This window comes from Morus notabilis, unplaced genomic scaffold, assembly GCF_000414095.1.
Source record: "Morus notabilis unplaced genomic scaffold, ASM41409v2 Scaffold679, whole genome shotgun sequence".
In the NCBI taxonomy this organism is placed as follows: Eukaryota; Viridiplantae; Streptophyta; class Magnoliopsida; order Rosales; family Moraceae; genus Morus; species Morus notabilis.
In genome coordinates this window covers 81,439-106,339 of record NW_010365777.1, presented here as the reverse complement: position 1 = coordinate 106,339, position 24,901 = coordinate 81,439, and the positions used below count along the sequence as shown (strand labels likewise).

The 24,901-nt window shown below is 30.5% G+C and overlaps 2 protein-coding genes across 2 annotated transcripts; both read left to right on the top strand.

The window, feature by feature from the left end:
• Positions 1-4,367: 4,367 nt before the first annotated feature.
• Positions 4,368-5,207, top strand: LOC21396179 (3-oxoacyl-[acyl-carrier-protein] reductase FabG). Its single transcript, XM_010108595.1, has one exon. The coding sequence runs from the start codon at positions 4,368-4,370 to the stop codon at positions 5,205-5,207; it is 840 nt and encodes a 279-aa protein (XP_010106897.1).
• A 9,195-nt stretch (positions 5,208-14,402) lies between these two features.
• Positions 14,403-18,034, top strand: LOC21396178 (AP2-like ethylene-responsive transcription factor ANT). Its single transcript, XM_024172569.1, has 9 exons — positions 14,403-14,940; positions 15,041-15,689; positions 15,870-15,952; positions 16,102-16,110; positions 16,216-16,304; positions 16,393-16,466; positions 16,562-16,612; positions 16,750-16,826; positions 17,245-18,034. Exons 1-9 carry the CDS (start codon positions 14,574-14,576, stop codon positions 17,862-17,864), a joined length of 2,019 nt encoding a protein of 672 aa, XP_024028337.1. The 5' UTR covers positions 14,403-14,573; the 3' UTR covers positions 17,865-18,034.
• Positions 18,035-24,901: the final 6,867 nt, after the last annotated feature.

The window sequence follows — 24,901 nt, the reverse complement described above, 5'->3', positions numbered from 1 at the left end:
TTTTATTATTTATGCAGGTAGAATTCCTAGTCCTTATCAAATTACGTATGAGTTCCCTTCTTTGTTCGTATATAAATATAGTTCTGCTTAGAATATAATTACTTTCTCTCATATTGAAGAACAACCAAGTATTATACCCAAAACAAAAAAAAAAAATACATGAAGATTTTCATCGGTGGTTTACCTCATGATCTGTCACAAGAAGAATTGAAGAGTTTCTTTGGGAGTTTTGGTACTATCACAGACATAATAATTATACACAACAAAGAAACAAATAGGTCCAGAGGATTTGGATTTGTTACTTTTGATTCTGAAGAAGTAACCCATAATGTTTTGCAAAATAAATTTTACTTCGTGAAGAGTAAACGCGTTGAGGTCAAGAAAGCCGAGCCTAAAGAGAGAGTATTAAGATCACCGTCATTTATGCCTTTCCATCCAAATTTGAGTGTCGATTTATACACTTATTTTCCACCTTACCCGCAATATTATTATAACACTTATAATTACCTAAATCATTATGGAGCTTGGTTTGGTGGCAACATGAATTATTATTGGCCTGAGTCAAGATTTGGTCAAAATCCTTTTTATCCATATGATTTTTGCACTCCAGGTTATTATTATTATTCTTATAATGAACACTCAAGATTTGGCCATACCACTAACTAAGGCTATGACGCTTGGAATTATTCAGAGAGCAATTAATCAATTTGTCTCTCCCTGGTAAGATTATAAGCTTATGACTATTTTGCATTAGAGATTCAATTTGCATTTTTTTTTTGTTGGGTCAAATTTTTAACAGTTTGGTAGTGTTTAGTTGTTCTACTGGTTATGCACTATAATTCCATATTGATTGCGGCTTGATGCATATTTTCTTGACTTATAGTCTTTTTGTTAAGAGAATATAATAATGCTATTATCATCGTTGTATCTAGAAGATAAAAATATGTGTGATACACTATATATTAATATAAGTATACACATTATATACATGAGAATAAGAATGTTTGTGTTAGGTTTGATTATTTCATTCTTTGTTTTTTTTTTTTTTATTCCTTTCGTTCTTATTTTTCATATTGAATCCAGATAGTATATTGGTAGACAAAGAATCATATTATTATAACCAAAAAAATATGTTTCTGTTTGTGTTGCAGTATCGCGATTCAATGGAGAAGTTGGAACTGTAATTAATTGGAGAGGACAGTGTTGTTTAATCACGGGTGATACTAGATATTATTTATTTTTACTTTTATTTTTTTGTCATCATTTTGTTTTGAGATGATAGACTTGCACATTGGACGTATTCCCATAAATTTTTATCAAACTCGGTTCTCTTAAGAGTCATTACTATTATTATTATTATTATTATTATTATTATTATTATTATTATTTTTACCTATTACGATTGTTGGATCGTAGCTAGTTCTTTGACAAAGTTTATACTGGTTGCTCAAACATATCGAGGGAAAAAAAAAGAAATTATTTCATTCCTCTATTGTTGCAACGACAATAAAGTGGGAAATCAAATTGGATCCATATTTTCAGGACGTTGTAAGGGACCCCTTTGACGTGTCCAGGGCCAAAAGAAGTTTTTTGGTTTTTTTTTTTTTTTGTGGCTTCAAAGAAATTTGAATTTTTCAAGAGAAGAAACCCCACCAACCAAACTCTGTAGGGATATAAATTCAATAATAAATATTGCTTTATCTGTTTTGCACTCTCTTTCAGACGCTCTAGGGGTCCTAGGAATTTTGGGACATTGATGACTGGACCTTTCAAAGTCTATCTATGGGAAGAATTTTTTTTTTCTTTCTCTTTCCTTCACTTCTTCAATCTTGGTACCCTTTCTGTTTGGATAGACGAAAAAAGTCTTTTTTATTTTATTGATTTAAATTTAAAATTTGAGTTTTATTACCGTAAAAAACTTTTAAAAACAGTCACATTTAATTTTTTTATTATAAGAAAAAATTTTCACACAAAATCACATATAACTCAAATTAAAAACTCAAATCAACGAATTAAAACTCATAATATATTATATATATATATATATATCTACATCAAATCTCGTAGGGTCTTAAGCGAGGGCCAGAATACCCAATACAGTCTTTAGGCTAGTAGTCTATATAATATTTGGAGATTTTAATATTAATTGGTCAGATTTTTTAAACTGTTGTATTTATGTATTTTTTAATTTTTATGTTATTTTATATAAATTTAATAAACGAAAATTTTAATCTATTAATATATTAGCATACTAAAAAAAAATCCTTATAATATAATGCTAGCTTTTATTTTTTATTTCCAACCCAAATCTAGCAGAAAATAAGTCCAGTAGTCTATACAGATAACAACAAAGGAAAATCCGTCAAGACAAAATCCAAGGAAACTAGAGATTTTTGCAACATCTAGATGTTGCAGTTGTGTGAAAGTAGCCCTGGAGAGAGAGAATCCTGTGTTTGAATGTGACATGACATAATTCCCACAGAAAGAGAGAACTGAGAAGAGGATAAGAAGTCAATTAAATAAAGGAGGCAGAATGAGAAATGGGGTTAGGAAATTGCAGAGAAATGGGCATTAGGATAAGGGAAGAAAACATCTTTAATGGACTATAAGGGTACAGTTTATAGGCCTAGTACTGGAGTTTGAGGAGAAAAATGGAGGAGAAAAATTACATTTTAGAAGGTATTAAACTTTTGTTTTGAAAAGTTAACATGTTTAAATAAAGTGGTTCAATATCTTTATATTATTGTGATTAAGTTTATATTTAGACGATATGAGACTCATACATTTTACTCTTAACACACCCCCACAAAATAGTGCCCCGCTAGAGTCACCAATCTTATTTTGATTGATCGACTTAACTCATTCAAATAATGAGCTCTGATACCATATTAAAGTTTAAAAAAGAGTAAAAAAAAAATTACACTTTATAAAATATTGAACTTCTATTTTAAAAAATTAATATATTTAAATAAAGTGATTCACTATTTTTATATAATTGTAATTAAGATAATATTTAAATAATATTGAGACTCAGACATTTTATCCTTTTAACACTTAGCTCTTAAAAAAGGTAGAGCCTCATAGGCCTTTTTAGTCCTTAATGCATGCAGTGACTGTGTGCACAAAACACACGTCTCTGGTCGCTCTCACTTGGGACGTTGCTATCCACTTCTGTTGACATCTCTTGCAAATGCCAATTTTTTTGCAGTCTCTTAATCCCGTTCTTTTCACCGTTTAAATTATAATTTAAATTTTTTATTATAATATTTTTATCTTATAAAAATTTAAATTCACATTTTTGTTATAATATTTTTTTCACATAAATTTATTTTTCAATTTAAATTCTCAACTTGAAAAGAAAGAAGCCGGAATTTTGATGCTACCCTACGTGGAATTACCAAAATCAGCTTTTTACATTATATTATAATAAGCTCACTCATTAATTAGCATCGGTTGTTTCCTTCTTCTTCTTCTTATTCTTCTTGTTTTATGACAATGACTACTACTCATTTGTTTATTCCACTACAAAGTTGCAAGGAAACCGTGAAACATGTTTTCCGCCAAAATTTGCGCTCTTGTTGTATACTATGATATGATGTATACTCAGCAGTGTTTATATAATAGACATAGGTGTTTGTTTCACCCCAAAAAAAAAAAAAAAAAAAAAAAGAGAATGTCACATAGGATAGTGCTAAACAATTTGTAGCACAGTGTTTCTGTGGGTCCCATAAGAACTAACCCCAATCTATTCGATTTGTGTCTCTACTTGGGGTAACAACGGTGAAAATTTTCATTAATTAACATGTGTTAGGGAAAATTGTATTGGCACATTTGTTAACACAAGGAAAATTTTTTGATGGCTTAGATTGAGTTTGCTAATTTAGGAGTGAGAGGCTAAACTCTAAAGAAATTTGTGGCAAAAACCCATTTGGTTACTTTTCCTGGGTACCGAAAGGATATTTTAGGAATACTATAGTGACTAAATCGGCTGGTACTCTTTGTAAATCGAAAGATTAAATTAATGTATATATATATTTATATTTTTTTTTGTTTGGCGAAATTAATGGATATAAAATGAATGTGACAAGTGAAGAGGATGAAAATAAGAGCCGCATAAAATAGTTTAATAAAGGTTATTATGTCCTTGCACAAATTGTACATTTCTGTCTAAAGTTTACATCAAAACATGGCATAAAAACCACTAGACAAGAGCAAATAAGTCCCACATTAGCCGGCCTCTATGCAAGAGATAGTATATCTCTTGAAGGATATTCTATATGCCTTAACTAAGAACAAGAAAACTCGATCGTATTCTTATATAAGAATAAACAATCAATCAAGAAATATTCAAGATCAAACCTACAATTATGAACGGCCCCAAGGTTGTTCTAGTGACTGGTTGTGCCAAAGGTGGAATAGGTTACGAGTACTGCAAAGCCTTCGCAGATCAAAATTGCCGCGTTTTTGCCTCCGACATTCCCCAACGCCTAAACGACGTCGTAGACCTCCCACCTGACAAGGTCGAGACACTAGCACTAGACGTCACGTGTGAGGAGAGTGTATCCTCCGCTGTGAAGAACATCATATCAAAATGCGGCCGCATTGACATTTTGGTCAACAACGCAGGGATAGGAAGCACCGGCCCTTTGGCCGAGCTTCCATTGGACACGATCACAAAGGCGTGGGAAATCAACGGCTTGGGACAGCTGAGATTGGTCCAAGAAATTGTACCCCACATGATTTCTCAACGAAGTGGGACCATAGTGAACATTGGAAGCGTAGTGGGAAAAGTCCCTACACCTTGGGCAGGTTCATATTGCGCTACTAAGGCCTACATTCATGCCGTGTCACACACTTTGCGTGTGGAACTTAGGCCTTTTAATGTTAATGTTGTGCTTGTTTTACCGGGGTCCATAAGGTCCAATTTTGGGAAAGCAAATGTGGAGAGACTAGGGGATTTTGATTGGAAAATTTATGGAGAGTTCAAAGAGGCCATTGAAGAGAGAGCTAGGGCTTCTCAAGGAAGTAAGGCTACGGATTCTGGGGTTTTTGCGAGGCATGTTGTGAAGAGAGTTTTGCGTCGAAAACCGCCTAGGAAGATTGTATTTGGGCGCATGACTGTTCTATTTGCCTTGCTTTCTTGGTCCCCTCTTTGGGTAAGAGATTGGTTCTTTTCCAATCGTTTTAAGCTAAACAAGAAAGTTTGAGGGATTTGGATTTTTTTATTTTTATGTTTTTGGTTCTGTACTAATTTAGATCTTCTTTAAGTAGGGCGTTGCGTTGGCGTTATGTAGAATGAGGAATAAAAACTTGATAGTTTGATCCATTAGATTTGGATCAAATATTGTCTCATACTTGATCTCTTATTTATTGTGCTCTTTTGCCGTTATGCTTTCGTGATCTTTGCCATTTCTCACTTGTCAAAAGAAGAATATTTGTGTTCAAATTTCTTTAGGCATGCATGCCTAAAAAAGTAACCTCCACCAGACAAAGAAGGCTTTTTATATTTACTTCATTATTCTATGTCGCCGATCATACCGACTTTTTTTTTTTTTTTTTTTTTGCTGAGAAAATTGAATGTGAAAAGTAAAATTAAATGTTGAGGAAATTTTTGTGAGTACAAAAGAACTTTTACCCCTTAGTGTTGGTCACGTGAATATTACGATGGAGCTATTCCAAAAACTTCTCCGTTGCATCAAACAGAACCTTACAATTCTAATTTCATTAGTGAAACTTTGTCCTCCAATTTCAAACAAATATTAGAGTAGAAACATGCCTAATGACAAGCTTGTAAACAGGGCAGAGCTACATTTGGTCCGGGGTAGGTGCCCCCTAAGGGTTATTTATACTTTGGTCTCTTATTAACTAAATAACATATTTTTAAAATTATTTGAAGTAAATAGCAGTTTACCGTGTAAATATTTTATTTAAGACTAATAAAAAGGTTTTTTTTTTCCACTTACATTTTCTTTTTACGATTAGTAAAAAGATTTTTTTTCATGTCAAAACATATTTTTTACCTATCGCAAATGAAACATTTGCACAATAAATTGTTATTTACTTCAAATAATTTTAAAATTTACTATTTTCTTAATTTAATTTTAAAAATTTACTATTTTCTACGATTACCGCACTCACTCTTGAAATATCTAAGATTGTTCTAAAAACATTTCAGTTATACATCAAGTTTTGAATTTTGAGTATACTCATGCTTCAAAACCATCTTGCAACTGAAGGCACGAACCCCGCTCATCAATTTCATTAATGAAACAACCCATCTCCTTGTGGATGAATTTTGGTAGGAGAAAGCTTGTTAATGCGCCAAACCTCTAGCTAGGAATGCTATTCTCTTTCTCTCTCGCTCACTTCTTTTTTTTCCCTCTAAGATCCTCAACTTTATCGTGATTATAAACATAATACATACATACGCATAGTATATACGTGCATAAATACATACATACATACATACATACATAGTTTGATGTCTGTAGTTTCGCTATTCTCCTTTAAGGCTCGACGAGAAATTAGGTAATTTAGAAATATTGACCGTGTTTGGAATTATTTTTGTTTTTATTTTTTATTTATTTTTAATTAGAAAAAATAAAAACGTTTCTAAAACAGCGTTTGATGCAATAAAGATAAAAAATAGAAATAAAAATAATTTTTTAGTTTAGTGTAAAATGAGAGAGAAATAAAAATGACTTTTAGTCGTTTTTCATTTTTTGTTTTCGTTTTCTCCTCTTTCAAGCAGAGAGAAAAAGATAGAGACATTACTGGGTTTTTTTATATTGAAAATAATCTCTTGATAAAACCACCAAACGCATTTTTAAAAATGATTTATGTCTGAGATTGAAAACGTTTTCATTTTCATTTTCATACAAAAAATAAATTCATTTTAAAATGAGTTCTAAACGCATCCATTTTGTAAACCATAGCAGTTATAGCCACTCAATGGAAATCTTCGCCTTCAGAATGAAGATGGATGAGCAAGTACGAGTAGAACATAATTAGCAAAATATCAAGACTTCAAGGGGAAAAAAAAAAGAGCCTTCTATGTCTACTATATTAAATTTGATCAAAATATTAAATAAAAATTAATGCCTTCTATGTGTTTCTAAATATTAAATTTGATCAAAAATTATATAAAAAATAAAAAAATAAATATAAAAAACTGACGAACCTATCACAAATCTAATATAGAACCCAAGACCCCCCCTATTGTAAAAAAAAAAAAAAAAAAAAAAAAAAAACCAAACTACTAAGACGTTAGTACAAATGCCATTAAAAGAAGACAATTCAAGTTAAAAATAAGGATAATTTTTATTTTTACCTCCTGAATTTTGGTCTGTTTGTCACTTGCCTCTCGAACATTGAAAATTGGTAAGCACACCCCCTGAATTTTAAAACGTTATTAACTTCGCCCCTTCAGGTAATTTTATTAATGGATTTGTTGACATGATAATTATTGGAGGGGTAGTTTAATAGATTATTTTTATAAATGTTTCTCGAAGTACCATATTCAAAAATGCTCCATGATCTATTAAAATAGATTAAAATGCCCCTAATTTATAGAAAATATAATAAAATAATAGTTTTATTGATATGACATGCCATTCAAAACTAATTAAACATATTAAATTCAAATTAAATCAAGAAAAGTGATTAAATATTAAAAAATAATATAAAACACTTGAATTTAAAAATTGAAAAATCAAATAAATCAATAAAGAGGAATATATTTCAAAATTAAATAAATATTTACAAAGAGGGAGTAGGTTTTTCAAAAAAAATTTCCTCTTTACTTTTGGGTTTTTTTACTGTTTTAAAAATATTTGATTTATTTAATTTTTAATTTCTTTAAAGTAAAGTGTTTTATATTTTTTTATTATTTTTAATATTTAATCACTTTCATTGATTTCATTAGAATTTAATGTGTAATAATTTTTAATGGCATCAATAAAATTGTTATTTTATTATTTTTTCATAAATTAAGAGTCATTTTGATATGTTTTCATAGATCATGAAGCATTTTTAAATAAAGTACATATTTCAAGAGATATTTATAAAAATAATCCGGCCACATCATCAAATTGATTAATAAACTTAACAGAGATTAATTTTTAAAGTTCGGGAGACAAAATGACAAACAGAATAAAGTTTGGGAAGCAAAAATGAAATTTATCCTAAAAATAATTGACAACTTATTTTCAATTATTTTATCAATTATCAAAAATAAATAAATAAAGAAAGGTAGGTATGTACCAAATGTACCATCAACCCTTCCCCATCTGCTTCCCACTAAAAGGGTAGGGAAAATAAAAATTCAAGAAAAAGCAAGATTTTTATTTTTATTTTTATTATAATTTTTTTTTTCAAAGACAAGCACAAAGCCTGAATAGTTTTGGCCAATGCATTATTTGAAGCAAAAAGCATTGTTGGCATCTAGTGCAATTGGTGGGTAGAATTGGTGCAATATTTTCATCATTACAACAATCAAAAAAGAGGATTGCTACTACTACGTTCTTCCTGGTCCTCGTTGTCTTTCACTCCTAAAAACTCCCACCCAAATATCCCTTTCCCAAACCCAATGATGCCTTCTTGAAAATCTGTCTCCACGAACTTGGCCATGCAAATTAATTGAATTGCATGCAACACGTACGTATATTACGAAATTATAAGGTACATCCTTTAAAAAAAAAAAAAAAAAACCCTCAAAATTACTACCGCAGACGATTTTTTTATGGTGCCTTCACAGTACTGTGTTTGTGCACAAATCTATCATAATTTTTATAATTTTAACTTTCAAAATTTACAAGTTCCATCACACAATTCACAAATTATTACCCTATTTTTTTAAAAAATTCACAAATCTACAGAACTTACATACATAACTCCAATTTGTAAGTTTGAATATAAAATTCATAAGTTATCATGTTTCCAGCACCAGGCACCATAAAAGTTTCCGCATATAATTGCCAAGAATTGTCACATGTAAGAAATGTATAATAATAATGTATTACTAGATTTTGTTCATGTACTTTTGGATATATAAGAAAAAATAAATATATAAAAGATTAGCGGTATTAAAACAGTACTTGTAAATGATTTCGAATCAACTAATCAAGAATATTATCATGAAGAGCTATAGAAGGATTTTGTTTTTTTTTTCAAGAAAAGAGCCACAGATTGTGAATTCATCAATTCGCTGTTAAGACAGCATTATAGTGTTTCAGTAACGGCAGGAAAATGAGACTGAATATGTTCAGAAAATGTTTGCAAGGAACTGATCTGTGATCAAATCACTGACCAAATAGTACCGTTTTTAGTCCCCAAAAAAAGAAAGAAATATAACTTGTCGATGCTAGTCATATAAGTGAATATGTATTAATATATAAAAGAGGGCAATTCAGAGAACGAAAAGAAAAAGAAAAAAAAAAGCGAAAGGAGGGCAAATATAAAAAAAAAGATTTTTATCAAAGTTGCTTAGTAATATTAAGCTCTGCCTTTTATAAGGAACTAATGATTAGAAAGGATATAAAATGCAGATCCCACAAGATATAAAAATAAAATAAATAAAAAAAAAAGCGAGTTCTTAAAGGGCCCTTCACTTATCATTTCAGGAATATCAACTTTGAACAAAGTTCTCTTCCTAGTTGATCATGAATTGTGGCATTATGTAAGCATTCTCGAAATTGGTGTATTGATCTGCTACTCTTTAACTAAACTATAATTTCTTTTAGCAGTACATATCCATTAATGTGAATGTAATGAATAAGTATCTTCTCTAGTTTGATGATGAAAAGAAAAGTAAGGAAAAGAAAAGAAAAGAGATGAGAAGAAAGTTCATTTAGCAATATAGTTAATTATGGTTCATGCATGGCTCTGGGATAAGGATGCTCTTTGATGATCTGATCTTATTATATATTTGTAATTTGTAATATACCTTACCTTCCCACTTGAAGTTCATTACAGTACTGACCCACCTCTCACTTTTTTGTCTGGAGAAGCAGGTGTGGACTACGACCAAAATTAAGGACCTAGAAAAGCAAATATCTAATTTTTCTGTTTATATATATTGAGGTAATATTTACGGTGAAAAAAGTTATTTTACTTAACTGATATGAATTATCATTTCTTATTGAATTAGTTTTTTAATAGTTAAATTTATGCATGTTTGAATTAAAAATTTAAAATGCTAGACATAAACTGCTCTTACTCTAGTCAATTGAGGGAATGCATTCTCCACCATAAATGCACCCCTTATCTTGAACATGCACAGTTTTTATTTTTATTCTTGGTTCTATGCATTTATGTTGTGAATATAAATGGTATACAGGATATATATTGAGAATTCCATAGGTAAGTAGATATGACCATTTAAGAAATGTATGTACATATAGCTAGCTTTAGTCCATTTGATGGAAAAAGCAAAGCTGCCCTTTATGGCGTTTTGCTCTTTCCTTTTTCTTTTGGAAAAGGAAAGGGAATAACTGCTGCTGCAGAGTGAAACAAATATTTCATTTCTCCTTTCTTTTTGGCCGGTCTGAAATCATGGGTCCTAATTTTTCTTTTTCCTTTTTTTTTTGTTGGATTAATAAAATCACGTGTCATAGACCATAGTTAAATACTAGTAGATTCATTACACTCCAAAGATGCTATTTTGTGATAATAAACATTTAATGACAATATAAATTACCTGGATTTATCCTAATTAGTTACTTCTCAGCAAGGGCAGAGACCATATTGTTGACATTCAATGGGACTGTTTTTTGTGGTTCAATTCCATTTGAACTGGGAATTACTTACACACTATTTAATGTTGTAAGAACCCTTTTAATGAATGCCAAGGAAGGACAAGTCAGCTTTGACACTTGCCCAACACCTGCCGTGCTAGTTCAGTACCTTTTTCAGGAAACAACATATCGTTGAGAGAAGAATTGTCTTGTGGTAATAGAGGACTAACATATGTGTAATACTCAACAAAAGAAAAAAGAAAGAGATTATGAGAAAATTAAGTATTTATTTATTTTATCGATTTAAATTTTTATAATTAAATTTTTAAAAAAAATATTATATTTAATTTTTTTTATTACAGTTAATTAAAAATTTTTAAAAAATATCACATTTTAATTTAAATTAAAAACTTAAATTCATAAAATGAATGAGACTTAAGGCTCAATTTGAGTGTTTAATTTTAATTTTATTACAGTTAAAAATTTTTATAAAATGTCATATTTAATTTTTTTTACAGTAAAAAATTCTCACATAAAATCACATTTCAATTCAAATTAAAAATACAAATCAACGAATTAAATGATGCCGAAAATGCAGGGTAACAAAAAAAAAAGGTAGAGCACGTTAGCATAACAAAATTCAACGTAATGGTTTAATTTATGAATTTTCACCTACAGTATGAAAGTATTTGGATTATTAATCAGGCCGTTAAAAACTTATAGTTAAACAGTTAAAAGACTTGCTCTATTAATAAGATGAGAATTTCTTTGGTAGAGATTGTCCTCTTTTCATGCTAATATTGGTAAGAGCTGTTATTTAGTCATTGAATTTTCTTTAGTAGGATTAATTTGTGATTGTCCATGTAATTAAAAATTTACAATTCGTGACACTGACCTATTTCTAACACATAAATATAATTAAACCATTAATATAATGACTAAAACAATAGTTTCTAATTGTATGAAAAAGACAATTTTAACTATAAAAATTGCGTAATAAGCACAATTTTCATATTTCATTAGATTTATTCCACATGCTACAACTTTCTTATGATTTCAATTTATGCTACATTTTGGGCCCGTTCATTTCACTGATTCGAGTTTGTAATTTGAGTTGAGATGTAATTTTATATAAGAGCTTTTTACTGTAATAAAAAAATTAAATATGACTATTTTTAAAAATTTTTTACTATAATAAAATTTAAATTCTAAACTCAAATTGACGAAATGAATAGCCATTTGTTAACCTTTTGACTAGTTTATTTGTGTGGTACATTTTGTTGACCGAAGCTGAGGTTTGTTTTTTAGACAGTTTTTTTTTTTCTCCCCCCTCAACATTTCTAGTTTTATTTTGGATAAATTTTTTAATATTTAACATCCGTACTTTAAATTTGAGATTTTTTTTACTACGTTTACGTTTAGATGGAGGATTTAAATTACTATGTGATTCGAATTATTTTTAATTTAAATAAATTTTTATAAAAAAAATATTATAATAAATCATAATCATGATTTGAATCAGATAATAAATAGGATTTGTTTAGTTCGTTGATTCGAGTTTTTAATTCGAGTTGAGATGTAATTTTATTTAAGAGCTTTTTACTGTAGTAAAAAAATTAGATATGATTGTTTGTGAGAGCTTTTTACTGTAATAAAACTCAAATTCTAAACTCAAATCAACGAAATAAACGGGGCTTTATATCAAACATTCTCTTAAACGAAGAAAAAAAAGAGTGTAGATACCTGTCCTATACTTGGAAAGTATTTTTGTAGGTCCAGCACAGACGCTGCCCACTGTTATGAAGTGACTGGAGGGACAGTTTGTCTTCTGCCCCGTGAAAATCTATTCAAGACCCTCACAGAGCCTGAGCCTGGGATCATTAACCAAAACCCAGTGCATTAATATTGGTGTACCACCCACAAAATTAAATTTTTTTTAAAAAATATTACATTTTAATTTAAATTAAAAATATAAATTCACCATAATATTTTTTATTTTTTTACTTTTCTTTACAAAGAAAAAATAGTTTTGTTAGATAGTATAATTAATGATCCGTTTAATTCATTAATTTAAATTTTTAATTTAAATTAAAATATAATTTTATATGAATATTTTTTTATTATAATAAAAAAGTTATATATAATTATTTTTATAAATTTTTTACTGTAATAAATTTAAATCAGTAAAATAAACGATGTTTAAAATTCATAGTAAAAGGTTCAAATGCACTTTTAAATCAGTAAAATAAACGATGTTTAAAATTCGTAGTAAAAGGTTCAAATCAAAGTGCATTTGAATTTTAAGTTTCAACTACGTGAGTTTTTGAACTGTGTGGTTTGAATTTGAGTTTAAAATCTTATGATGACTTGAGTGTAAATATTGAGTTGAAGTTGTAACTTGAGTTTATGTTTAGATGTGCACATTTGAGTTATGATTTGAATTAAAAATTTATTTGAGTGAGTCAAAATTTAAATTTATATTTAGATAGTATTTTAATAAAAACTCAATGGTGATGAAAAATTTTAATAGGATATATGGGTGATATTTTATTCGTCTCTTCGTTGTGAACACATAGAAAAAAATCATCTCAATCGGAATTAAAACGAAAAAGTTATTACGTTTTTAAGAATAGAAAAAATACAGTTTATTAACTTGAATTTGAGTTAAAGAACTTGAGTTGAAGAGAAAATTTAAACTCAGATTTTAGCCCCAAACTCAAGTTAAAACTCAAATTTTACAAACGAACATAAACTTGAATAAAATTGTAACTTGAGTTTAAATTTTTTTTTAGTTTTACTCTAAAAGAATAAGCCCTTTAAGAACTCAAGAGAATTTTAAGTTTAGAAATACTTATTTTGAGGGTTCAAGTGTTCAAACCTTTTTTTATTTTTTACAAAATAAACACTGGTTTGAGTTGAAAAACTTTAGGTTCAGTTTAATTTATACATTTAAATCAATAATTCTTAATTTTAATATTTAAAATTTAAATTTTTATGATAAAAAACACTATGATAAAATTAAAATAATAAATTTAAACGCATGAAATAAACACAACCTTAAACTCTTCAAGCAAACGACCCCTAATAGACTTATAGTGGGGGCAACTTGTGTACAACCCCAGGGTATTTCTGGGCAGTGAGCCAGTGATCAGTGTTTTTTGTTACCAACATGACAAAAATGAAGGTTTTTTATTTTTTATTTTTTAAAAGATCTTTTCTGGGTTTAGTATTTTTGGTGGATTATTAGTAAACTTTTAATGGGGGTTTTCAATTTTAATCGGGTCCAAAAAGGAAAAGGGAAAAGGAAAGGAGCGTAGGGTAAAGCTAAAGAAGAGGTCTTTCTCATACACAGATCCCTATGGAATGCGGGAAGGATGCCCAGCATTGCTTGCTGGAACTCATTCTTTTTGTTTAAGTTTAAAGGGACTTGCTTTGTTCTCTTTAGAAATCTCTCAGATTTCAGATATATAGAGAGAGAAAGTGACTGAGAGAAGAGAGTGAAAGTGCAACAACATATACCAATCTATTAGCATCATATATTTAGATTCAGTTGCAGCAGGAGTTGGATTTGCTTAGATGAGTGGTTAGATTTGGTCCAATCATCTCTCTCTCTCTCTCTCTCTCTCTCTCTCTCTCTGTGCAGCTAACAAACAAACAAAAAAACAAAACCCCAGTTTCAAAATTAGAAGAAAAAAGCAAAAAACCAAAAAGAAAAAAAAAATTGTTGGTATAATTAGAAGTGTTGTATTTGTTTCCCAATGATTGAGTGTTGAAGAGAAACTTGCCAAGAATCTCTTCTGAAGTTGTGGAAAGGAAAAAAAAAAAAAAAAAAAAAAGGAGATGAAGTCCATGAACAATGATGAAAACAACAACAATAGTAATAATAACTGGTTGGGTTTCTCCCTCTCCCCTAATATGAAAATGGAGGTCCCTTCTTCTGACCCTCATCACCAACACCACCAAACACTTCATAAATCCTCTTCTTCTTCTTCTTCAACTTCTTCTACAACTGTTTCCTCTTCAATACCATCAAAAAACTTTTTCCATTCCACAGCAGTACCACTCCCACCACAGCATAACTATGGCCTTTACTATGGAGTTGATCAAGGAGAAAATGGTGGCTTCTATTCTCCTCTTTCTGTTATGCCACTTAAGTCTGATGGGTCTCTTTGTATAATGGAAGCTTTTTCCAGGTCCCAGCCTCAAGGTTTGCTTTCTAAACTTAAACCTTAAGATTTTTTTATCTAAATTTATGAACTCCTATATACATTTTCTCAACTTTTTTTTTTTTCTTTTTTTGTTCTAAGCAATGGCGACAAGTTCAACACCAAAACTAGAATACTTCTTTGGGACCCATCACTATGAAAGCAATGACAGAGAAGTAATGGCTCTGAGCTTGGACAGCATGTTCTACAACCACCATGACCCAAACACAAACCAAAACTTGCTCAACCAAGATCATTACCATCATCAAAATCCACAACAACAACAGCAGCAACAACATCAACAACAACAACAACATCAACAACAGCAACAGCAACAGCAACAGCAACAGCAACAGCAACATTATTCTTATAATTACTTAGACACCCAGATTCCAGCAATGGCAAATGATGGGGTCCACCATGAAAACATGAAGAGCAACTGGGTCTCGAGGAACTATTGCATGGCTGAAAATGGTGGTGAATCTGGGGCTAGTAACAATAGTAATATATGTGGAACGGGTTATGGGGATTTTCAGTCATTGAGCTTGTCGATGAGTCCTGGCTCTCAATCAAGCTGTGTCACCGCGGCCTCACAGCAGATATCACCAAGTGCTGCTGTGACTGATCGTTGTGCAGTGGCCATGGATACCAAGAAAAGAGGTCCTGAAAAGGTGGATCAAAAGCAAATCGTTCATAGGAAGTCCATTGATACGTTTGGCCAGAGAACTTCCCAGTACCGAGGTGTTACAAGGTTTGTTTAACTAGTTTATAATTTTTCGTTTGTACTTTTTTTTTTTGGTTTTAAAACTTTCTGCTTGCTAGTTCATGCAGTTTGTGCTAGTTCATCATTTTTTTTTTTTTTGGGTTTTTCTTTCAGTAGAAGTTTTCTACTTATTTGTAACGATTCCTTGGTGGGTTTGTCTTTGATTAGGCACAGGTGGACTGGTAGATATGAAGCCCATTTATGGGACAACAGTTGCAAGAAAGAAGGCCAAAGTAGGAAAGGAAGACAAGGTTAGTGAAGAAACTTTCATGTTTACTACAAAAAAAAAAAAAAAAAAAAGGTTTTTTTTAGTCTCTTTCAGTTCCATTAACCAACTGATTTTTTTTTCCCCCTTTTGGTTCCTCTTTTCTTGCTTGACTGGAATGCCATGCCACTGCAGTTTATCTTGGTGAGTTTTTTATTTTATTGGTATTTGCAATGATCAAATCCCTTTTAACACATGATTTTCCACTATGATTTATTCATGAAATCATTCCCAAAATTATAACTGCAGGAGGGTATGATATGGAAGAAAAAGCAGCAAGAGCTTATGATTTAGCAGCACTCAAGTATTGGGGACCCTCTACTCATATCAACTTCCCAGTGAGTATTTAATCTTCGCTATTTATTTATTTATTTATTTGTTTTCTTTTGTTGTTACTTATGCAAAGGAAAATGTTTGTTTGGGCAGTTGGAAAATTATCAGAAGGAACTTGAAGAAATGAAGAACATGACCAGACAGGAATATGTTGCTCATTTAAGAAGGTAGATCTTTGCTTCTCTTCATGCTATTATTACATATTTTGTTGCCTTTTTTTTTCTTGGCCACCTTATTAAAAAAATATTTTTCTTTTTTACAGGAAAAGCAGTGGATTCTCGAGGGGGGCTTCAATATACAGAGGAGTAACAAGGTCTAATTTGGCTTTGGCTGTTAAGTTTAATCTTTCTACAGTATTTTAAAATTTGAATGCAAGTCAGAAAAAAATATATTTTTTATTTTTTATTTTTGGTTCTGAAATCTGTGTTTTCTGCTTCAATATGTTTACAGGCATCATCAGCATGGACGATGGCAGGCTCGGATTGGCAGAGTTGCTGGAAACAAAGATCTTTATCTTGGGACATTCAGTGAGTAATCTCAAACCGTGACTTTACTACCAAAAAAAAAAGGGGAAAGAAAAAACACTTTTCTGATGTTATTGTTGAATTTTCAGTGTATGATATTATACCAACCATGTCATTATTATTAGATCACAACCTAGAGACTAAAAAGGATTATGACACATGATTTCAAAAAGGCTAATCTTTGAGTCACTCTTGGCTATTTGAACTCTTCTTTTTGGCCACTATTTTAGTCACTTTTGACACTGTACGGCTCTGGAAGTCAGTGTGACTAAACTTTTGCGAAAGTTGATCTTTCACGGACGCATACACACTTAACTTTGAAAATTGCTCACTATTCGAGCTGAGGCTTTATTAGATTTTCACTAATCCAATTTAGAAGCCAGAAAGAGACTTAATTATGAAAATTCTGATCTGAAATTAGGCACTCAAGAGGAAGCTGCCGAAGCATATGACATAGCAGCCATAAAGTTCCGCGGGTTAAATGCCGTAACCAACTTTGACATAACAAGATATGATGTCGAGCGGATCATGGCAAGCAATACCCTTCTTGCAGGAGATCTTGCTCGGCGAACCAAGGAGGCAGGATCACCAGGTAGTGAGGCTGCAAATCACAACTCTGCTACTAATAGTGTCAGTGATGAAATCACAATGTCAAAGGACAATGAGAGCGAATCGGATTGGAAAATGTCACTCTACCACTCGTCTCAGCTACTTGATCAGAAGCCTCTTAGTATTGACACTTACAAAACCGAATCTTTCTCAGTTGCCCCACTGAGTATGATTCACCAAGAGGTGGAAGATTCGGCTAAAATGGGGACTCACTTGTCCAATGCTTCGTCGTTGGTGACTAGTTTAAGCAGCTCAAGGGAAGGCAGCCCAGATAAGAGCAGCCATCCCACGCTTTTCGGAATGCCTCCGTCAGTTTCCAAGTTCTTTACTAGTCCAACAAATGCTGTGAATTCTTGGATCCCTACGAACCAACAGAGGCCTGCGATTTCTATGCCTCACATGCCTATTTTCGCTGCTTGGACCGACACCTAGACTTGTAATCTTGCTAATCCACAACAGGGTTTTCTTTTGGATGAACAAAACTTAAAAGTTCCATTGTGGGATCAATGGTTGTTGTAGGTGGGACCTGTTGGTGAAAAATAGTTTAACTGTTCAAGAGCTTCAAAATTTTCAAGTTTTCCTTTTAGCCTAATCTTGTCAAGCAAAAAACTTTTTTAAGAGAAATGGAGGGAAAGGCACAAAAGGAGATCAAGATTGAAGTTTATGAAATGATTTTTGCAATATGGTATGACCATATATACATATATTATATTATTCATAATTAGATTCAGCTTTATAGGTGCTGTTTAAGTACAGGAATTGCTCAGTTTGGCCTTTTGGTTTTTGAGCTTTTGACCACTATCTCTTTACCTCATCATCAATAGTTTCTCTGCGTCTATTCCAAAATCATTACCGATTTTCCTTTTTACTTGAGCTTTCCCAAAAGATAACAGACATTCCTTCCATTAAAGAGAAAAAAAGGGTGAATTTGATGGTGTGCGAATGGATTCCCACGAGGACTTTGTGAATTAATTGAATCATTTTGTGACCAATAAGTACTTGGAGTTTGTCTGGTATATTATTGTGGAGATTGGGAAAAACCTTAAAGTTGTTTCTCAGCGCACATACTGTAAAGTGTAAACTAATGATGCTGGGAATATATAAAAGCAATCCCATGTCCTGTTATGGCCTACTAAAACCAATCAAATTCAAACCTATCAATATTTTTTCATCATTAAAAAAAATAAAAATCCTGCGCATTTTTATGCTTGAATTATTGCAGAAATATAAGGGAAGATGAGAAACATACATAGACAACAGATGGGCAAAGTTTTGTTTTTCTTTTTTAAATTTTTTTGTCTAAAGAAAATAGAAGGCTACCTCTTAAATAAATAAATAAATGCAAGTGTTCAACATAACATTGATTAGCCCTTTTTAGTAATCACAATGCATAGAAAGAGCACCATACAACGGCTCACAACACATCCGCTGAGGATCACAAAAAGTCATTTGAATGTATTCAACACTGTTTAATTTACTAATTTAAAATTTTAATTTAAATTAAGATGTAATTTTATATGAGAATTTTTTATTATAATAAAAAAATTAAATGTTATTATTTTTATGAGTTTTTTAATAAAACTCGAATAATGAACAGGGATTGGAGTTCTGCATGGAGCCGTCTGTGCAAGAGATGTAATATTGGGTCCCACTTAAGTGTTCTCAACGTTGAAAATTAACAGAAAGCTATGGCAGGATTAGGGAACGGAGGACACTATGGGTGGAATTGTCAAAAGGCGTTTAACAACTACATATTAGTCATATAAAAAAAGAAAAGATTGCTAAAAGTTGATAGCTAATTACAAAAAGGTGTACGGCTTAAAATAATAGATCATGTTGTTTGAAAAAAAAAAAACGTGTCACGTCAAAAAGATATGCTATATATTGTCTCACTGATCTAATTACTTGATGAACTTGTTTTTTTTTTCTATAGGTTGAATCGAATCACCGAAATGCGACTTTGGTTGCTCATTATAGTTGTGCTCGAGCTGTAAAAAGGAATACGGATTACAGCATGTTGCTGATTAATAATATAATAATAATACTAATAATATAATAATAATACTAATAATAATAATAATAATTATTATTATTATTATTATTATTATTGACGGTAAAAATTTATCAATAATATAAAATAAGTTTTAGATTGATTTGTGTGGTCTCAGTGATTAAAAATCAGATTAAGAATCAATTAAACATAAACATTTATAGTGGTTCACTCTGAACTCAAGAGCTAGAGCTACATCCACTGTGAGAAGGACAATTATTTACTTCTTTCTGATAAAAAGTTACTGAGAGAGAGAGTGAGAGAAAAAAGAGAAGAGAGATCATAACTCCTTTTCTAGGCCATTCTTTTCATATTTTTACATCATATTGATCCTGTCAATTCTCAATTGAATTTCTGATTTTTTCCCTAAATTTTAGGATTATAACCTACGGATATCGAGCTTTCTCTCAATCAGCACGATTTCCCCACCTAATTTTCTACTTACTCTGCATATTTTAATTGCATGTCAAATCTCAGAACAGATATCACGTCTTTCAAGATGTGCTTGGACTCGACCTATTTGGCTCTCCTTTCTCCACTTTCGAATGGTGATGCAGTCAACTTCACATTGCGATCTTCTCCTCAGTGCGGTTGGCCTCTACTAAATTTCATATTGCAGGATACTTGATGCCGAGTTGTCAATCATTTAATACCTCTAATTGTCACGTGACACTTATCTAGTATATGACATAGAGTTTGAGATTTTACCCTACAATAATAATAATAATAGTGTTTTTGTTTGTGAAAAAGTGTAGAGAGGGGCGAACAATCCTAATAACCTTTAGGATGTAGGGCCCCCCACATGCTAAGTAATGTACATATTAAGTTGTAGTTATATTATATATGCTGAGGAAAAAACGTGTCACTTTAGACCCATCAAGAACTGATAAATATTGTTCTGATAGTCTGAAAAGAGCGTGAAGCGCTTTCTTTCCTAGGGCTAGAAATGGTGTTGATCACGAAAATAGTCGGTGGAATTTTTCTTTAACGTTTGGAGAGTGAAGACTTTGTCGTAAGAAGTTGGAGAGTGATGACTTTAAGGATTGGAAGTTGAAAGATGTAGTCATCGCTTTTCTTTTTTGGTAAGTGGTAACAGAATGCATGTCAAAAGATATGCGGTTATATGCATTAATTACTTACTATTGCAAGCTTTTAGTCCATTCACCCAAAAATAAATAAATAAATAAAAACCCTCTTGTATTGGCTCTTGTAATTGGTGATTAATAATACAAGAGTTTTTGTGATATGATTAGAAAAATGAATTATACATAATTCTTTAATTTTAGCCGTAAAATTTGTATAAAAAATTATTTGTTATGTATATATTTTTTAATTTAATGTAATTTTAACCAGATTTAATAATTAGAAATTGACTCCACCGGTGTATTGCTCAAATACATGTAGTAGGTTTTCTTAAATATTCTCTCAAGTTCAATAGTTTCAATATTTAGTAACTTTAACTCACAACAGAGGTTAAAATATTGAAACAATGGAAGAAGATATATGTCGTCAAGGACTCGTAGACTTGAAAACGACTTCTACTATATTGAATTCAGCTAACTTCAGATAATTAGTCCCTTAAATAAATCAATATTGTTAGGGTCGTGTTCTAAAATGCTTTTAAACGAATCAACATTGAATACCTACCAACATTATGCATGGATTTTTAAGTCAATGCTCAAAAGTTATCTCAAGGGTACTGCCTAACTTCACAATCTAAAAAAAAAAAAATTTGCGTACCACATTACTTATAATGATATTGTTTTAGTACAAATAAATCATGAATGAACCGTGAACAAACAGTACAAAGTTGTTAATCAAAGCAAAAGGAATCCTGTTAAGAATTGATGTATACATTACGCCCTCACTAATTACATAATATGATAAAATAAGACCCGTTCATTTTACTGATTTAAGTTTAGAATTTGAGTTTATTACAGTAAAAAGCTCTCAGAAATAGTCACATCTAATTTTTTTACTACAGTAAAAAATTCTCACATAAAGTCACATCTCAACTCAAATTAAAAATTTGAATCAACGAATTAAACGGACCAATTTATATCCTTTCTTTGTTTGTTTGTTCTTTTTAATTAACATTATGACGAACAAAATCAAGTCCACGAATAGATTATTTTTATGACCCCAAAAAGTACTTGATGTGAATGCTTAATGCTAATTAGAGAAACAGGCTTATCATTTTTTTTTTTTTTTTGATAATTGAAACAGGCTTATCATTATGTTTATCTGTGTGTTCCACAGTAATATCAGTAACATCAATGATTATGATTCTCTTCTTTCACATCTACAATTATCAAGTGGGTTTGGTTTTGAAAGTTCTTGGGGTACCAAATTCCATGAACGTGAGATCTTTTCCAAGCAAAAGCAAAAGGTTTAGAATTGGGCAGTTTTTAAAAATACTCTTTGAAATGCACCCTTTTTATTTTTATCCATTAACTTTAGCCATATATTTCTATCTTTTAAAGAATTAGTTAAGAGGTAAAGTTTTTTAAAAATGATATTTTTAGTAAGTTAGATACTTAAAACAACGATAGAATCTGTTATTCTCTCTTTAGAAATTAGAATTCCGCAATGATTTGTCCTCAAGTAAAATTATTGGGGATTTTAAATATGCCTTAAATTCAAATTTTATGTGAAAAAATATTATAATAAAAAAAATTAAATTGTGATTAACTGATGAAAAAAAATAACAATGTAATTCGGCATTTCCCTTGAATTCTTTAGCGGGAAAGCAACAACCAAAGCTGGTAGGCCGTACCACTATAAGGACCCGCCATTTTGTATTGGGCCCAAAATACCAACGTAAATTCGGTACTGTACACTATATAGTTTCTTCTTCAAGTGGAAATCCTAATAATGCCCAACAAAGATTAATCTTCGGCTTTATTGAGAAAACAAAAATGTGTCACAGAATAATGTTAATGGGTCTCAAATTTCTATTCCAATTCTTTCATTGATACGTGAATTGTCATTGTCATTGTCGCGAGAAATGGTACTTCCATAAAAATAAAAATAAAAAATAAAAAATAAAAAATCCTGATCTCTTGAAAGTTTAAGCGAATGAGAGACAAAGCCGTGCATTTATAAATTGTATTCACTATTGAATGATTTGAACTTTCCTAATAGAGGTGATATATTTATTTAAGTAAAATAAGGGAGTTTCTCTAATAGTCCGTCCTATTAGTAGTCTCAATTTTTGACTGTAGATTGAAAAAATATGCAAAACGGATAGAATCTGATACATATATAATGACTGAAAATTAAGAGACTACTGAAAGTTTATTTTTGTAAAAACTACTAGAAAAAGTCCTGTAAAATAAACATCATCATATAATAGATTTCATCACTAAAAAAAACATTTAACAACACATTTTGGTCTAATGTCCACCAAAAAGATGACGTGGGAGAGAGATTGTTTGTCAAAAAGATTTAACGATGGTTTTCGAAGCTGTCATTAAATCACTACATTCATTGTACTCAAAAGTAGAAAATTTTCCACACACAAAAAAAAAAAAAAAATGACAGAATTTTTTCCCATTCTGTCTTTTATTTCTCCCCAACTCTGACTAAATTTCGAACTTTTTCCTCTTAAGTCTTTGTTTGGATTTTAATTTGGGTGATGGTTTATGGATTTGTTGATTAGATTTATGTTGGTCATAGTTTGTCAAGAAACATTGCTTATGATTTTGAATATATATATATATATATATATACATATATTTGTGTTTTGCGTTGACTGTTGACGATAATAGGGATTTATAATACCTTTCTTTTGGAGAAATTGATGAATGTTGTATAATTATCACAAACTTTTCCATTTCAATTTATGGATTATTATATGAGAATTTTTTAACTCTCCATACACCAAACGGATATTTGACGAACTATGTTTACAAATAGATAATATATATATATATATATATAGATGAGGTATTGTTTGAGCGATGAAATATTTTTGGCAAAGACAATTAACTTTAGACTTTTAACAATAGATTTCTGAAAAGCCATCATCAAAAGTGTCTCTTTTAATTACAGTTTGCTAAAACTGCTGTTAAAAAATATTAGGTTAGGGACTGCATGATATTCCACACACACACACATAATGTCATGTTATAAGTCAAGACTTTTCTTAACTTTGGATTTCACAACGGTTTTTGAGCAGTTGTGACAGTTAGCAAGTCTCCTTTTTAAATTAGACGTGTATCGTAAAAATACCAAATTGGATATATCAAAACATCCATTATAATAAACAAAACAGTAAATCAATGGTTTGACTAAAGAACACGGAGGATTTTTTTGTTCACTTATTTCATTTGGTGTATATATAACTCTGGATAAGAGAAAAAAATTGAGTTCTACAAGAAATAAATATTTGTATCTTTTAAAATGCCCTACGTCTTCAATGTAAGTTCCTCTGATAACTAATATCGTAATGAATCTATCGATCCTGATTTTTTTTTTTTTTTTTCTGACTGAAAACTTTCAGATCTTGCTTTTAGAAGCTACATATATATGTGGCCGAAAACCACATAAAACCACACAAAAAGTAAAACAAAAAATAAAATCGCAATTAAATTAACATCTAAATGGATGAAATTCGTCACTAATATTTATCAAGATCAAAGTAGACATGACCTACCTTCATTTATAATATAAAGATTAAAGCTACAAATAAATGAAAAGAAAAGAAAAATCCTACTGAAGATTAGTGGCGGATTCAGAAATTTATTTCAGTTAGGCACTAAATTGAAATAGAATTCTAGAGCTAAGTATTAATATAAAAGATAAATACTCTAGTATTACTTACAAATAAATCATGTTCAATACTCTAGTTATATTTTAAAATGTCCATATTTGAACATATATTAATCAAACACATGAAAAATAAATTACATAAACAGCCATTCATTCAATTGTGAAAATTACGTAAAGGAATTTAAGCAAACACGTACAAAATATACACGAGCGATTAATCATAAGGAAGGAACTTAAAGTTAAAGAGAATTCTGTTTTCGTCAAATTTTAAGAATTTGAGAAAGAAACATGCACGATTAATCATAAAATTTAAGTTTGAAATAAAAAAAAAAGGGTATATAAAATGATAATCCCATTAAAAGAATATAAAAATGATAACCTAAAATAATTAAAAAAAATTTGAGTGGGGAATTAGGGAGATTTATGTCAAACTTTTAAATTTATAGACTATATATAAATTATTAAGAAATGAGTGGAGGCAACTAATTAGGAGGTAATATTGCAATGTTTTAAGAACACATAGGTTGATTTTCTAGTTTTGAAAAAGTGAGTGGATCCTATTTGGGAAGAATGACAGAGTTTGAGATAAAGAGAAGAAAGAATAAAACATAAGCGAGAGCAATACTTTGAATAATTAATGACTCCA

What these genes read in the sequence shown, in the direction of transcription:
- LOC21396179 (XM_010108595.1), top strand. Translation starts at nt 4,368, where the DNA reads ATGAACGGCCCCAAGGTTGTTCTAGTGACTGGTTGTGCCAAAGGTGGA.
- LOC21396178 (XM_024172569.1), top strand. Translation starts at nt 14,574, where the DNA reads ATGAAGTCCATGAACAATGATGAAAACAACAACAATAGTAATAATAAC. An exon ending in CAGTACCGAGGTGTTACAAG is followed by an intron (nt 15,690 to 15,869) that starts GTTTGTTTAACT and finishes GTCTTTGATTAG; the next exon opens with GCACAGGTGGACTGGTAGAT. An exon ending in TATGTTGCTCATTTAAGAAG is followed by an intron (nt 16,467 to 16,561) that starts GTAGATCTTTGC and finishes TCTTTTTTACAG; the next exon opens with GAAAAGCAGTGGATTCTCGA.